At 45.0% G+C, this 16,132-nt stretch overlaps 1 protein-coding gene across 1 annotated transcript in view; it reads left to right on the forward strand.

The window, feature by feature from the left end:
- The window catches only part of CRYBG3 (crystallin beta-gamma domain containing 3), a 185,178-nt gene that overhangs the window by 162,424 nt on the left and 6,622 nt on the right, over positions 1-16,132 (forward strand). The window contains exons 19-20 of the mRNA XM_083171955.1: positions 12,530-12,653; positions 14,047-14,205. Coding sequence (XP_083028081.1) covers positions 12,530-12,653; positions 14,047-14,205 — 283 coding nt within the window. The remainder of the gene's footprint in view (positions 1-12,529; positions 12,654-14,046; positions 14,206-16,132) is intronic.

Below are 16,132 nucleotides of genomic sequence, written 5' to 3' on the forward strand. Positions count from 1 at the left end.
GGATATTCGTATAGAGACTGATGACGTCGGCTGTAACCAACCAGGTTCCAGGTGGGATCGGACCAAAGGTGTCCAATTTCTCTAAGAAAGTTGCAGTGTCCTTAAGATAAGTGCGTCTGTTTTGTACTGGACCTTGTAGATAGTAATCCAAGTACTTAGCGATGTTGTAGTAAAGTGAATCACGGGATGACACTATCGGTCTCCCCGGCGGCTTCGTGCTATTCTTGTGCAGTTTCGGGAGGGTATAGATCACTGGGATCTTCGGGTGTTTCTCAAATAGAGCAAGCCTCGTTTGATCAGTAATGACAGCATCCTCAACTGCTTTTTTTAAAATGTTGTCCAATTCATGCGAGTATTCCGCAGTTGGATCTTGAGATAATTTGCAATAGACCAGAGGATCATTCAATTGTCGGTACACTTCCATTTTATAATCGCTCAAATTCTGAACAACAATTGCACCCCCTTTATCCGCAGGGCGGATTGTGATGTCCTGATAAGTAGACAGATTTTTTAGGGCATGTTTCTCATCTTTGGTGAGATTCTGTACTGTTGTAAGATTTTCCACATCACAGTTATCAATGGTGCGAGTGACAGTCCGTGTAAAAGCACGTATTGCAGGGTTAGTCGACATGGGGTCAAAAGTCGACTTGGCTCTAATGGGACATATATTTTGGGTGACTGGTGTATCCTGAGGTGTGCCTTGCCTGTCAAAAAATTCTTTCAGTCTCAATTGTCTATTCAGACGTGACAGGTCAATCTTGCTACGGAGGTTATTGTGAGGATTGGTGGGCACAAAGCTGAGGCCCTTCATTAAGACCCGCTGTTCATCATCCGTAAGTACCCGAGAGGATAGATTAACTATGATATTGGTTTCTTTGAATTCTTTCTTCCTCTCCCTCTCACACTGACCACCTCGTCTGGTATATCGGGCGCTGGTCCGTCCCTTCGTGCCCGGGTTAATACCCCTAAAGGGACTTGCGGCCTCCTGTTCTCAGTTTCACTGTTGGACGCGGCACTGGATGTATCAGTATCCAAAGTATTTCTAAATGTCCGTCTGCCGTGTCTCTGGCGCTGTTGTCTCGGTCTGCCAGAAGGATAATTTGCCCAATTATAGACACGATTTTCAGCATAATCTTTAGTGACTGTTTCAAATTTCTTGGTTTTGAATGCAATCAGATCATTTTTATACTTTTCCACCTCCACCTTGAACTTTTCCAACCAATTCTCCGATTCATCGGAAGTCAGATGTTGCAGGTGTGCAGCCTCAAATTCTTGGATTTTAGTACGTGCCACAGATAATTCTTTAGTGGATTCTTCTATAACTGGAAGAATTAAATCAAAAGAGGCTTTATTCAAAACCGCCGCCCAACGGCGACAGAATCTGAATTATTGCGACCAATCGTCGGGGTGTTCCTAATACGGAAGCCCCTCGGGATCTTCTTGTCCCTAAAATAATCAGACAGACATACTCCGTGCAGATAAAAATCAGTCTCACGATTCTTCAGTCTAAGTAACTGTGTGTACAATGATTCAGGGGATTCCACAGGTCTAGCTGTACTCAGTTTGTCTTTAACAAGTATCCGGGCTGCGTCCACATCTGACAAGGAGAGTAAATCTCCCGGCGGCAGATTTGTAAATCTGAAACCCGCTACATCTTCAGATAAAGACTCCATCCGAAATTCAGATCCAATCAAAAGTGGAATAATGTGAAAAAGTCAAACGTGCACAAATAAATAATGAAGAGGTGAAGAGATGCTGGAAAATCTTCACGGGTGCCTTACCCGACTTGAAAGCAATACACTTGTTCCCAAGGAATGTAGATACGTAGAATGGTCGGCACTCCGTTATTCTACTGCAAACAATCAACTGGCGCGGTGCCTTCCGTAAATGTAGAATATAACAGGGATGGCGGCGGCACTCACTAACACAATGGGGTGCTGACTCCAAAGAGCACAGACACTAATTCATGTAACGTTTCGGTTTATTAACCTTCTTCAGACATAAAAATATAACAAACAGAGCTTACCTTTATACATGTGTGATAACCCCCCTTCACCCGTGTGAATGTGCTCAATACCGTAAAATTACAGCGATGGCCAAAAAAGTGTGGCCTGTCATTTGTTCTGATCCTGACTTATTGGGTTTTCAGGATCGTAGACTCCTCCCCTGTTATACACGGGGACGTAATATAAGGGACATGGTCGTACATGCCGACATCTCTGACATGTCAACACAAGTGGCTGATCGACATTTTCTGAGCAAAAAACCGGGCAATTATAAATGCCTGGGGTGTGCTACTTGTAAACATCTGTTAGCGCAAGATTTTGTGACACATCCTCATGATGGCTTTAAAATTAAAATCAAACAGGTTCTCACATGTTCTAGTAGGTATGTAATATATTGCATTATCTGTCCGTGTAGTTTGTACTACATCGGTAAGACTAACTGCAAATTTAGTGAGCGTATGGCTCAGCACCGTAGTGCCATAAAGCTCACATTGGAAGGCAAACCGGTTGATCAACCGGTGGCCAAGCATTTTAAAGAATGTAGACACAATTTGGCAAGTCTCCGTTACTTGATGATTGATCAAGCTCCTGAGGACAGAAGAGGAGGTGACAGGGGTAGGATCCTTCTGCAAAAAGAAGTGCAGTGGATCCATCGCCTGAGAACAATTGCACCTCACGGTCTGAATGAGAATATCAATCTGAACTGTTTTTTGTGATACTTATAGTTGCTACATCTTGTTTCCAAGTTGTTACATAATATGTAATATTTAGCATGCCTTTTGTAACAATTATCTCAGTATCCTTTGTCTGCTGTTATTCCATTGCATGATTATGTTGCTATTTTTTAGGGCTCATTAGTTCCTAGGAACCCATTGTTGTATGCTTTGTTTCCGCCCAGAGATGGGACCATTTCTGGCTGGGATACAGATCAGATCCGGTATTGAGCACATTCACACGGGTGAAGGGGGGTTATCACACATGTATAAAGGTAAGCTCTGTTTGTTATATTTTTATGTCTGAAGAAGGTTAATAAACCGAAACGTTACATGAATTAGTGTCTGTGCTCTTTGGAGTCAGCACCCCATTGTGTTAGTGAGTGCCGCCGCCATCCCTGTTATATATATATATATATATATATATATGTGTGTGTGTGTTGTGTAACCAGAAATGTAATGATATATTGGTGCGTACTGCTGTTCCTGTTAAGGAACTTATGTGCCGTTTCAGACTACCAGGCACCGATCATAGAATGTAGCCGCACCACTTCCCAGGAAACTAACATTGATATGTTATTTATTATTTTTACCAAGTTTGTTACTATGTAAAAAGCTGTGTGTCAGTCTGACACTTGTGTATATCCCCACAGATCTTTTTCCATTTTAATCACTAATGTTATTTGTCTAGCTAGCCCTGGGGAAGATACCGGCGGCATCCTACAGTACTAACACTTGAGTTTTAACTGTTTAGTCTGGAAAAGTAAAGTGTTCACAAGACAGGGCCCTCTCGTGTGTTTTCTCAGTAATCAGTCACAGCGTACTAGTGATGGCTCTATATATAGACAGAAAAAGACTTATCTGCTGCAGGAACAAGCTTACTATACCGATATATATATATCTAGAAAAAAGTGAGATGGGCGCCTTCTGGTGCAGTATGTTGGTATTAGAACGGATCCCTCCACCTTAAGTGAATAGATCACCCCTCGTGTGTTTTCTCAGTAATCAGTCACAGCGTACTAGTGATGGCTCTATATATAGACAGAAAAAGACTTATCTGCTGCAGGAACAAGCCTACTATACCGATATATATATATATATATATATATATATATATATATATATATATATATATATGTTAAGGTGTATTGGTGTACTTTCAGAATTCGAAATGCACATATCTTGCTATGCAAATGTTTTCAGAAGGTGGGAAAAATGCTGCAAAGTAAGAATACTATCAAACATAGAAGTGTTAATAGATTATTTTTATCAATTAACAAAATGCAAAGTGAATGAACAGAAGAGAAATCTACATCAAATCAATATTTGGTGTGACCACCCTTTACCTTTTAAAACAGCATCAATTCTTCTATTTCAGACTCAGTGGCGGTTTTTACCTATGAGTATGGGATCATTCTTATCATATGATGCTCCTGCAGTGGTCCTGTGCTATCTCTCCTCTAGCTTTCATACAGTGAAGGGCTGTCAGCACTCTGATTGGTTGATAGCTACAGCTGTCCACCGATCAGCATGCTGACAAACATTCACTGCCTGGCTGCAGGCTTGGAGCCAAATATAGAATGCTGGACTCTGATTGGTGGATAATTCCAGCACTCCACCAGCCATTCACTGTTGTTACTGTATGGCTGCTCTGATGGTGTGTAATTCACAATCAAAGCAACCAATAAGCATTCTCTACTGACTCCCAATAATCTCAGGTGGCAGATGCCCACAACCAAAGCCACCCCTGTTTAAAGGCCCCCAAAAGTGAAGGGCCCTTTGGCAGCTCCCCATTGAGCCAATACGTTAAGATGGTCCTGTATGCAGGCATGGGTGTTATGCACCTCCTCCTGTTCATATCACCTATGCCGACATACAGGATTGCATATGCTAAACTGCTGCAATCAGCTTACCATATACGATCCATTCTGCATCAGTCTCCGTAGTTGGCGAGAAGTGGTCTGCAACTTCCACCTTCATAGTATTGCTTATAATGGAGGATAATAATACTGCCATATACAGCCTCCTATCAGTGGTATCAGGGTAATGGTAATCTAGGCCCTTATTCTGGTTGGTGCGGCCAGAGCCGCACACGGTGCTCTGGCCGCACAAACCAATCCCCGCCCACGAGACGGATCGCCACGGCCGTCCGTACACGGACGGCTGGCGATCCGCATAAAAATGGTGGGGCGTACGCCTCCACCATGGTGGGAGCTGCCCCCTGCATTCGATGGTCGTCGACCATCGAAGGCAGGGCCGCACGCCCCACCAGGTCCCGCAAGCTGAGACCACACGGACAATCGTCCGTGTGTTAGCTTGTATGGGGGCTGAGAGCTGACATCCGGCGACGTCAGCTTTCCGCCCCCATCAGTGGCGTCATACCCTCATTTGCATGCATACGCCCCGCGTTTGCATGGGAACGCCCATGAAACGCGGGGCGTATACATAGGGAAATGAGGGTATGAAGCCCCTCACGCCCCTATACGCCCCCTTTGCGGCGGACGAAATACGTCTGCGGCGAATGGGGCTGCACATGCGCAGATTGACCTCTGCGCATGTGCAGACTAAAAACATCGGCGGTACGGCCGCACGCGGGCCGTACCGCACGATGCAGAATAAGGGCCCTAGTGAGCTCTAAGCTGAAAAAAATCATTTTGGGGGAAAAGATACAGATTTCATCTCAGATGTGCGGACGCCGGACGGTGAATGGAATCTATACATATAACTTCTCTTTTTCCCTTACTGTGATAGCTGCACATGTGATCCGGCCTCTCTGTGGGCTCTATCTCCAGTGTATTGGGCAATCTTGTCCTTGGAAAGGTTTTCATTCATTGATTAATGAATCGCTCCAAGTTCACATTTCTCAATTTGTCTCCTGCCTTCCTCCACCTAAATACCCTTCATGAGCGTGCACCCGTAACAGTGGTCACTTGTGTTCATGATCACCTCGTTATGGTGCAGTGTAAGTCGTTTTCCTACAGTAATTGCAGAACTGCTGTCACAGGCATTCCTCCTACCAGTGTTCTTGCAAGAATATTACTAAATTGCTATTATATTACCACTAAAATCTGCCCCACTGCATTCATTGACCCTATCTTCCTATGCTAATACCTGCTTCATGTGCAGCCCATTTAGAATACATGGGCATGATGTGTTGCTGATATGTGGCCGTGTCCTTAATAGCTTCCAAAGGGAATCAGCTGTACAATGCTTTGTTAGCAGACTTCCCACCTTCTGAAGGTAATATAAGGTAAAGCCACTTGGTGGCTTTTCTTCTAATGAATGGGGTTATGCGTCCTTATTATTATATTGTGTTGCCCGTCACTAATGCAAATCTTATAGCCCCGCTAAGCTCCCATTGCAGTCTGGCTAGACCAGGGATGGGGAACCTTCGGCCCTCCAGCTTTTGTTGAACTTCACATCCCAGAATGCTTTGCAACAGTTTTAGCATGGCCAAATAGTAAAACTGTAGCGCTGCATGCTGGGATGTGTAGTTCAGCAACAGCTGGAGGGCCAAAGTTTCCCCATCCCTGGGCTAGACAAATATGCAACATGTGACTTTTAGCCTTATGCATGAAACTGAAACTCCTATTTTCCTAAAGATTGTAAGCCCATGTGGTGAGGAGGGGTCCTTACCACTGTCTGTTAATGTTTTATTACTGTACTGTGCTTATTACCAATTGCATAGTGCTATGGATGATACATACAGTTGTGCTCATAAGTTTACATACCCTAGCAGAATCTGTGATTTTCTGGTCATTTGTCAGAGAATATGAATGATACCTCAAAACTTCTGGAATAAAGTCATTTGGAGTGATGAGACCAAAATTGAACTTTTTGGCCACAACCATAAACGTTACATTTAGAGGCGTCAACAAATGAATGAAAGGTACATGGAGGTGGATCGCTGATATTTTGGGGATGTGTGAGCTACAAAGGCACTGGAAATTTGGTCAAAATTGATGGCAAGATGAATCAGCATGTTATCAGAAAATACTGGAGGAAAATTTGCACTCATCAGCCCAGAAGCTGCGCATGGGACGTACTTGGACATTCCAAAATCACAATGATCCAAAACACAAGGCCAAGTCGACCTGTCATTGGCTACAGCAGAATAAAGTGAAGGTTCTGGAGTGGCCATCTCAGTCTCCTGGCCTCAATATCATTGAGCCACTCTGGGGAGATCTCAAATGGCACGTTTGAGATCTCCCCAGAGTGGCTCAATGACATGCAAGACAGCCCAAGAATTTACAGGAACTGGAGGCTTTTTGCCAAGAAAAATGGGCAGCTTTACCATCTGAGAAAATAACGAGCCTCATCCACAACTACCACAAAAGTATTCAAGCTGTCATTGATGTTAAAGGGGGCAATACACAGTATTAAGAACTGGGGTATTTAAACTTTGGTACTTGTGTATTATAGCGGCGCCCCCGATGTGCATCGCCCGATGTTTTTGCCCCCTATGCGATGCAAGATCGTATAAGCACCATAAAGGGTGCTTTTTAAGCACCCTAATGGGTGCTTACAATGTGAAATGCACCCCCACGCCACCCCCCCACTATAAACGTGAACCCGAAGCGTGGCGAGCGCAGCGAGCCCGCGAGGGGCGGCAGTACATGTCCTCCGACCTTTTCATACCCCCACTATCCACGTCGGCGTGGAGTTGAGAATAGAAAGTGTGGCAAGCGCAGCGAGCGCAGCGAGGGGACGCGGATACCTTTACAGGTATCGGGAGTCCCCTCGCGGGCTTCACAGGTATCCGCGTGCGCTCGCCACGCTTCTGGCTCGGTGGCTCGCTGCGCTCGCCACACTTTCTGTTCTCAACTCCGCGCCGACGTGGATAGTGGGGGTATGAAAAGGTTGGAGGACGCGTACCGCCGCCCCGCGCGGGCACGCTGCGCTCGCCGCGCTTCGGGTTCACGTTTATAGTGGGGGGGGGGGGTGGCATGGGGGTGCATTTCACATTGTAAGCACCCATTAGGGTGCTTATACAATGTTTAATCGCATCGCATTGTATGGCATTGTATGCCATGTACAATGTCATACAATTTTTAAATTGTATGACATTGTACAGTATCGCGCGATATCGCGTCGCATCGCATATCATCGGATGCCTTATGGTATGCGATGCGATGGGCGCCGCCAAAATACACAAGTACCTAAACATTTGATCAGGGTCATTTGGGCAGTTTCTGTTGTCATTATGATTTAAAAAGAGTAAACACAGTTGTTTGACAATAAATGGCTTCACCCAACCACTAACCATGAGTGAAAGAAAAGTTTGTGAGTTATCATTCATATTCTCTGAGAAATGGCCAGAAAATCACAAATTCTTCTAGGGTATGTAAACTTATGAGCACAACTGTATATCTAGATTTAAAAATAACAAAATGCAAAAGGCCAGTGTATTCACCAACCCCATCAGGGAAATATACAGGTTGTGCAATGTGCAACACTCCTGGCGTCAATAATCACCCTGATTCATGCCACCTGCTTTGTGTCTTGTTGTGTCTTGCCATGGTGTATGACCTGTGACATGAATCTACCTTCCACAACTTCACCTTTGTAGCAGAATTTGACTGTTCCTCACCCAGTTTTAAGCCTCCTATAAAGCTATTCTCACTGTGCAGCATTTTTACCACACCTGCCTTAAGCCTTTGCACAGTATTGTATATAAGTATCTTATATATACATATATTATTTTATTTATGTTTATCTAAAATGATAGTTGGATATATGTTTGTATAGGATCTATTGTCTAGATTGTATAAATATACCGTCTTTATATAAAACCACAATTATGGAGTGGGGAGGGTAATATGTACTGTAACTGTGTATGTCACAGCAGTGATCAGACAAAGCGCTGATTATTATATATCTATTCCTGTCTGTCTGTCTCTGGAGATTATGTGCCCCAAGAGTATAAATCAGGCAGAACCCAATGACAAACATATGCTGTAAAATATGACTAGAACAGAAGAAATGTAATGTGAGTTTCTGAGGTTCTCAAAGGCACCTTCATCAGAATCCCGCTACATCCTTGTAATGTCATCTATGAGCTCAGGCCCAGGGCTTCAGTGTTTCCTATGAGGAAGCTGTTACTACAACTTGGTACTAGAAGGTATTCCGTGCAAGAACCAGACCAGGATGTTATCTTATATGTAGCAACATGTTATCACACACTGGCCCTTATTCAGAGCTGATCGCAGTACAAATTTGTTTGGAAAATGGGCAAAACCATGGGCACTGCAGGTGGGGCAGATGTAACACATGCAAAGAGAGTTAAATTTGGGTGGGGTGTGCTGAAATCTAAATTGCAGTGTAAAAATAATGCAGCCATTATTTACCCTGCACAGAAACAAAAAAACTCACACAAATCTAACTCTCTCTGCACATGTTACATCTGCCCCACCTGCAGTGCACATGGTTTTGCCCATTTTCCAAACAAATTTGTACTGCGATCAGATCTGAATAAAGGCCACTGTGGGTATTTTCTTTAGTATAAGGCTACACGTTGGCTTAACGTGTTTTGCTATTCTGAAGAATTATAAAGAGCGACCACAACTTCACAAGGAATTTCTGCTTTTACTACAGAGGACTGAGCCAGAAAGTGGAACTCTGGGCCTGAACCTTTGTGATGCACATTGGCTGGTGGGTCAGCGACACCCCCTCAGGCAGAGCTGCAGCTATTGGCTGTACATTAATTAGTCCTTGTAATGTAATCCTTCCTGACCGCAAGTCCCAGGAGCTGATCTTTGATAGGATGCATCTACTGGGAACAAAACTGGTGCAGCCACATCCTTTCCTATCCAGGCAGGGACAGCTAAAGTCTGAACAGTAACCACATTGATCATCATTGTTCTAGGAAAGTCTGATTCCAACAATCTCAAAAATGTATAGAAGAAGCATAGTACACCTGTGTGCTAAGAGGCCATATGAATGGATGCACACACTGGCCCTTATTCTAGTTGATTTGGACGGATGTGTATTTCGGACAGGAACCGAGTGTTCTTAGCCCCGCCTACTGTACGGATCGCTCACACCGCCCGAATGCGGTAAGACGCCGAGCGTACGGACCGCGAGTGGATGTTTCATGTGAACACCTCCTCTATCTGTGGGAACCTCCCCCATCCTCCGATGGTCTCCGACCATCTAATGATGGACCGAGCGGTGAGGCAACACCAAGTGCTCCAGACCACTCAGACATTTTTCCGATTGAAAGCAGCGATATGGGCGCACAGCTGACATCCGACTATGTCATATGTCCGCCCCCACACGTGCGTCACGGCTGCATTACCATACGTACTCCCAGCGTTTTCATGGGAACACCCATGAAACGCTGGGCGTGCGCATATGGTAATGAGCCCAAACAGCCCTTCACGCCCCTCTCCACCCCCTGCTCGGATGGTTCCGTACGATCGTTTTCTGCACGGACCTCACTCCGTGTTCGGACGTGCAAGAAATAACAACCATCGGCCGTCCGACCGCACACGGAGCCGTCCGACTCAATCAGAATAATGGCCAATGGGAGGACTGTGTAGGACTATTGGCATAAAGTTGCCATAGAAGCAGCCACGACTGAATCTGTCCAATTAGCTCAAGATGGAGCTTGTTGTTCAAGCTGTCACTGTCACATTCAATGGATAGAACTTCTTCACTGAATATTGCTATGGCCTGTACCAGAAAATAAACACGTTCCAGTCACAAGAGATAGACCATACGGGGTTATCAGTGGTCACTCCACCAGCTACATTAGGAAATGAGCCTGCAATCACAGATAAGTCACCAATTCAGCAAGCAAGTGCGAGAAAGGCCAATATAAAATAATGGTCACAAAGAAGATCAAAGACTGTAATAATGACTGGGTTACTTATACATGTATATTCTGTGTTCTCATTATCTAACTATGCCCCATGAGTGAAACACAGATGTAGCATTCAATCACGGAGAAGCCCTGAATTCATGTACGTGGTACAGCACTTCTGGAAATGGGAAATTAGTGGTCAGGGAGCATGAACTGATGGACCTAGGAAATAATGACGGCTTGTTTAGTCTGTAATGCTCAGTCCTTTTCTGTCTATGCTCATAACTGCCTACCCGCCTGCATTCTGCAGGAGACTCCCTGAAATAGTAGCAATCTCCCTCTCTCCCTCATTAGTCTAGCAATCTCCCTCATTTCACCTAGCCCACATGACACTGTTACACCATAGTTACCTCCCCTCCTGCATTCTGCAGGAGACTCCCTGAAATAGCAGCAATCTCCCTCTCTCCCTCATTAGTCTAGCAATCTCCCTCATTTCACCTAGCACACATTACATTTCTGAGGAAAAAAGGACAGATACATCTACATTGAATCATCAGCACCATTTCCCAGCACTTTACCAAGTATAGTAGCTCTTTGTAACTGCTTTGGGGCTCATCTACTTTTGGATATACAGTAACTCATTTTAAAAGATTCCTCTCAGATGTAGCAGTGCACACCCAAGCTTCTAGGTGCCACATTCACAATCTCTTTTCACAATTTCTCCATATACGGAACTAGCCATGCCCTTTAGGAGCATCATGACACGCCCCTTCAATGGGGTGCTGTGCAAAATTCAACTACCAACTATAATCTCCCTGAAACTAGTTTTCAAAAGTAGGCAAGTATGCTGTGCTTCCTGCCTTCACATTGGTAGCACACACATACACACATATATATACATATGGTCAAATAAAGGCAAGAGGCACCTGTTCCCTAGTGCAAAAAAAGCAGTGCTAGTTACAAAGCACATACAGTATACCATACATTTACCCAGAAGAGAGCTTCCGTGGGCATAAAGTGCTTGTCATAAATAAATAGCAAGAGTGGTCTTCAGCTCCTCTGGCATCCAATGACTCTCACACATTTATCTCAGCAGTCATTGGGCTTCCTCCCTACATTCATAGTGAGAAGCATTTTTCTTCTAAGGACCATAATTATTAAGCTGTTTACAGCACTGAGATATTACTGAGCACTGTAGGGAGGATGTCTAGTCATTCCATGCAGTCCCTACCCCAGTGGAGGTCACAATGTAAAATCTCTTCCATGAAAACACAGGGATACGGTCATTAGGTCGACATGCATTGGGTCAACACCATTAGGTCGACATGCAGATATGTCGATATGGGTCTAGGTCGACATGCCATTAGGTCAACACAATAATTAGTCGACAGTCAAAAAGGTCGACATGGGTTTTTCACAGTTTTTTGAGCCAACATGTGCCGACAGGCAGTATTTCATGCCCTACCATCCACTAGTGGTTGGAGAATAAAGCGAGGCACCATGTTCAAAGCATGGCGAGAGGACGCGGTGGTACGTTTCAGTGCCCACGTCGACTGTGTCGACATTCGGGTAAAAAAAAAACAGTGAAAAAACCCATGTCGACATTTTGACTGTCTACCTTGCCCATGTCGACCTAATGACACATCGACCTACACCCATGTCGACCTTTCTGCATGTCGAACTAATGATCCATACTCAAAAACACAGAGGCACCAATGCAGACTTGCACGAGTGCCGTCCCCAAATGTACATGCATCAGCCAGAGAGCTCAATACGGATATCTGGTACCTTATCTCAAGTCAAGTACAAGTCATCATTTTAGGCTGAATACATCTCCTCTGACCAGTAAGCTCTGACCTACTCAATGTACATCTTATCCTATATACTATAAAGCAAGGTTCACTGCAAGAAAATGACTTGTCCAGACTGAAGCAAAACTATTATAAATTGTGACCACATTACCATCCGCCCCGTACTGACATGAACGTGTTTATGCTCTTTCCTAGTTGGGTTGCATTCGAAGGGGCCAATTTCCTCGGAAGACAGATGCTACTGGAACCCCAAAAAATTGAAAACTGGTCACAGTTCAGCGGCTGGAAAGCTATTGGGTCACTGCGTCCCTTAAAACAGGTAAAACAAGCTGTAGAAATGAATCAATTAATCCATTTTGTTGACAGGCCATTAGTTACTAAGCGCTGCAAGTCATAAAGATAAAGGACAGTCTGGAAAGTACAGTATGGCTTCTTTACTTATCTCAAGGACATGGTAATTAGCGCTTGTCTGCTTTTCTGGAAATACAGAGGTTATTCATTTCTAACATGCCAGGAGGTGGGGTCGGCTGAAGGATGCAGCAAATCCAGTTATTATGGCTGCAGCCAGGTTTACGCCTGTAACAGGACATGTTTTTCAGGACTTCCTTTCAAGTAGAAGGCAACAGAGGGTTTACAGTGCCCAGGTTGTTCACAATACTATGGCTTGGTATATAAGCAGCGTTGGAAGTGTGCTGATATACAGCGGTATGGTATACTTGCACTTTGGCCCTGACCTGGAAGCTGCTCTGCATGTGTGTCCTCATCCGCTAAGCCATTAGGGCTACTGTGACCATAGGCCTGTCGTCTCAGTCACACCTGATGCAGCTGAGCTCACTGTATTAATGGCTTTACAAGCGTCTTCTCCGCAAAAAAAAAAGGGTTGTTGAATCTTACCACTTACCGATCAGGTAGTTTAACGTCCAATGCAGCTTGGGGACATACTGTACCGTACAGTAGCGTAGAGTAACAGCAGAAATTAAAGAATAAGTGAATGAATGATACTATCCATGTGAATTAAAAGCAACCGGCAGCCCTGCATCCATGTTGAAGGCAGACGGCATTGTTCTGTATGTTTACATTTCTAGTTAGTGCAAGTGATCTGTATTCAGAGATTCTGTAGCGCAGTGCTCATCTGTAAAACATATTACTGCATTTAACATACAGTACAGTAGTTCTTAGACTATATTACTGTACTGTATTCCAATGGAGACCTCGCGCATGTGCAATGGTGATTTTCAGAAGTGACATCTGGTGGATGAACATAAGCATTACACTCACCAGGAACCCTATATGGCACACTAGCCACATTGCGCAATGCTTTGCCACACTGCAACATGCTGCAGTGCACCGCACCTAGTGAGCCAATCACCATAGGTAGGATCGATAAACGTGGCTACATCTGTGTATATATATACATATACAGCTCCCCCAGGTAAAATCCACCACTGTACTGGCTGCGGGCTGCTGGGAGGCAATGACCTGCCCTCTCATATGGGGGTGTAAGTGGTGACAGGTCTCAATGTGATAGGGTCAGTGCCATGATACGGGGAAGCTGATGGCAATAAGCAGGAATACATGTAATGAGAGGTGGACAGGAAGGAGGTGGTGATATAAGGCCTCAGCCAAACTGCTGCAGGAATATTGTGATCAATCAAGTGTCAGAGGCGCTTGTGTATGAAGACATTAATCCACCCACATTATTTTTCTTCTAGCCGGCTGTATATTTCATGGTAAAAAACAGGCACAGAGACAAGTACTTGACGGTAACTGGGAAACTGTCAGATACAAGAGCGACGTTTGTCAGCATTTCAGCAAGGAATGGGCAGAGCACCCAGATCTGGTACTTCTGCAGAGGGCTCCTAAAATCAAAGGTAAGTACTCTCTTCATCTACTGGTTCGTTTTTAAGAACGTAAATGATAAATGCAAAAATAGCTGTTAAATAGACATTATTTACATTACCGGATCATCATTAGGGGCAGGTTGTCATGGCAATTACCCCTGGCCTATTCCCCACCATCAATGTGGTGGATTAGCCTTGGGATATTCTTGCATTTGGGACCTCTGTGCTTCGAAATAACTTCAGTGCTGACCTATCCCAGTAGGAGCGTGCTATGTTGGGGTGACAGTGACCATGTCAACATCTATCATGTCCCCATGGATGACATGTTGACATGAGTCAGGAAGTTTGACTGACGTTTCCTGCCCCCCTAATCCAGCCCATCAGATATGTCTTGGGAAGCGGTCATCTATTAGAATGAACTTAGGTCTACAGTCATTAGGTCGACCCCACTAGGTCGACTGGCAGGAAGGTTGACATGACTTAAGGTCGAATTTGCATAAAGGTCGACATGAGGAAGGTCGACTGGTCATAAGGTCGACATGGGGTTTTTCACTGTTTTTTGAGCCGACATGCGCCGACAGGCGGTATTTCATGCCCTACCATCCACTAGGCCGTGGAGGAGGTTATTAAAGCTGTGGCGAGCGAAGCGAGCCACCGTGCCCGAAGCGAGCGATGCGAGGGTCCGATTCTCATTGCCAACTGTGTCCATGTCGACTGTGTCGACATTCGGATAAAAAACAGTGAAAAACCCATGTCGACCTTATGACCAGTCGACCTTCCTCATGTCGACCTTTATGCAAATTCGACCTTAAGTCATGTCGACCTTAAATCAGTTCGACCTTCCTGCCAGTCTACCAAGTGGGGTCGACCTAATGACTGTAGACCTAAGTTCATTCTGACAGATGTACCGATTCCATCTTATGCAAAAATGGAACAAAAGTACCAAATCGTATGGAATCACTCCCGGGAGGGTCCAGGGAGAGTTCAATGGAAATCGCATCCGACTTCATAGTCAGACATATCGTTGTAGTGTATGGGACCCTTTACAGTGATGGTTTTTTGCCTAACTCTTAACACTCCCCCTAGTGCCTCATCCTAGATTCCCTTGCCCTGGAGCCTCATTCTAGCCCTCCAGGCAGAACCTAACCCCGACTGGTGGAATTCTGAGAATGTCAACATTTCACTTGACAACATTTCAGATACTGACAGTGCGTACAATCTAGTGTCAACACTGTGGGGTCAATATTATGAACACTGACATAACTGGTAACTGGATCCCCCATGTAATGCTGTCCTACAGATGGAGCCGCCGTCAGCCAGCCTGCCGATTGCCAGATCTCATGTGCTGGTGCAGGCTGGCGGACCAGCTGACAGGGACGCGCGAGCGGATCACTCGCTAGCACATCCCTGGCAGCAAGGCGGGGACCGAAGGTATCCCTGCACGTCTTTGCCTCAGGGAGATGGGCAGGGAGCGGCGGCAGGCTAGGGCAGAGTGGGGAGATGGGTGGAGGGCTACTACAGCCTCCGACAGAATGGGAAGCCTTCAGGCCCCGCTCCCCGCTGCTTTGCTCGTGCGTCCCTGTCAGCTGGTCTGCCGTACGCCAGCACATGAAATCTGGTGATCGGGCAGGTTGGCTTGACAGCGGCACCATCTGTAGGTGTATGTAGGTGGGCATGAAAATGCCAGTGTGTACTGTAAACATGGTAGCTACAGGTAATAATATTAGCTGGGAAATTATACCACGGCTATAAAGTGATTTATGTATTCCTATGATGAAATGTTCATGCAGAAAGATGTGCTTAATGCCCTTTATATGTCTTCATTTAATTCAATTGACTGAATAAAAATGTATGACAACTGTAACTTGCGGCATTGGAAGTAGGGCGACACAATACATTCTGTCAGCACGGAGGGGATTTGTGCCATAACATTATTTATTTCTGTTTCATGGCATTT

Source organism: Crinia signifera, chromosome 2 (genome assembly GCF_055691185.1).
Source record: "Crinia signifera chromosome 2, ASM5569118v1, whole genome shotgun sequence".
NCBI classification, from domain to species: domain Eukaryota; kingdom Metazoa; phylum Chordata; class Amphibia; order Anura; family Myobatrachidae; genus Crinia; species Crinia signifera.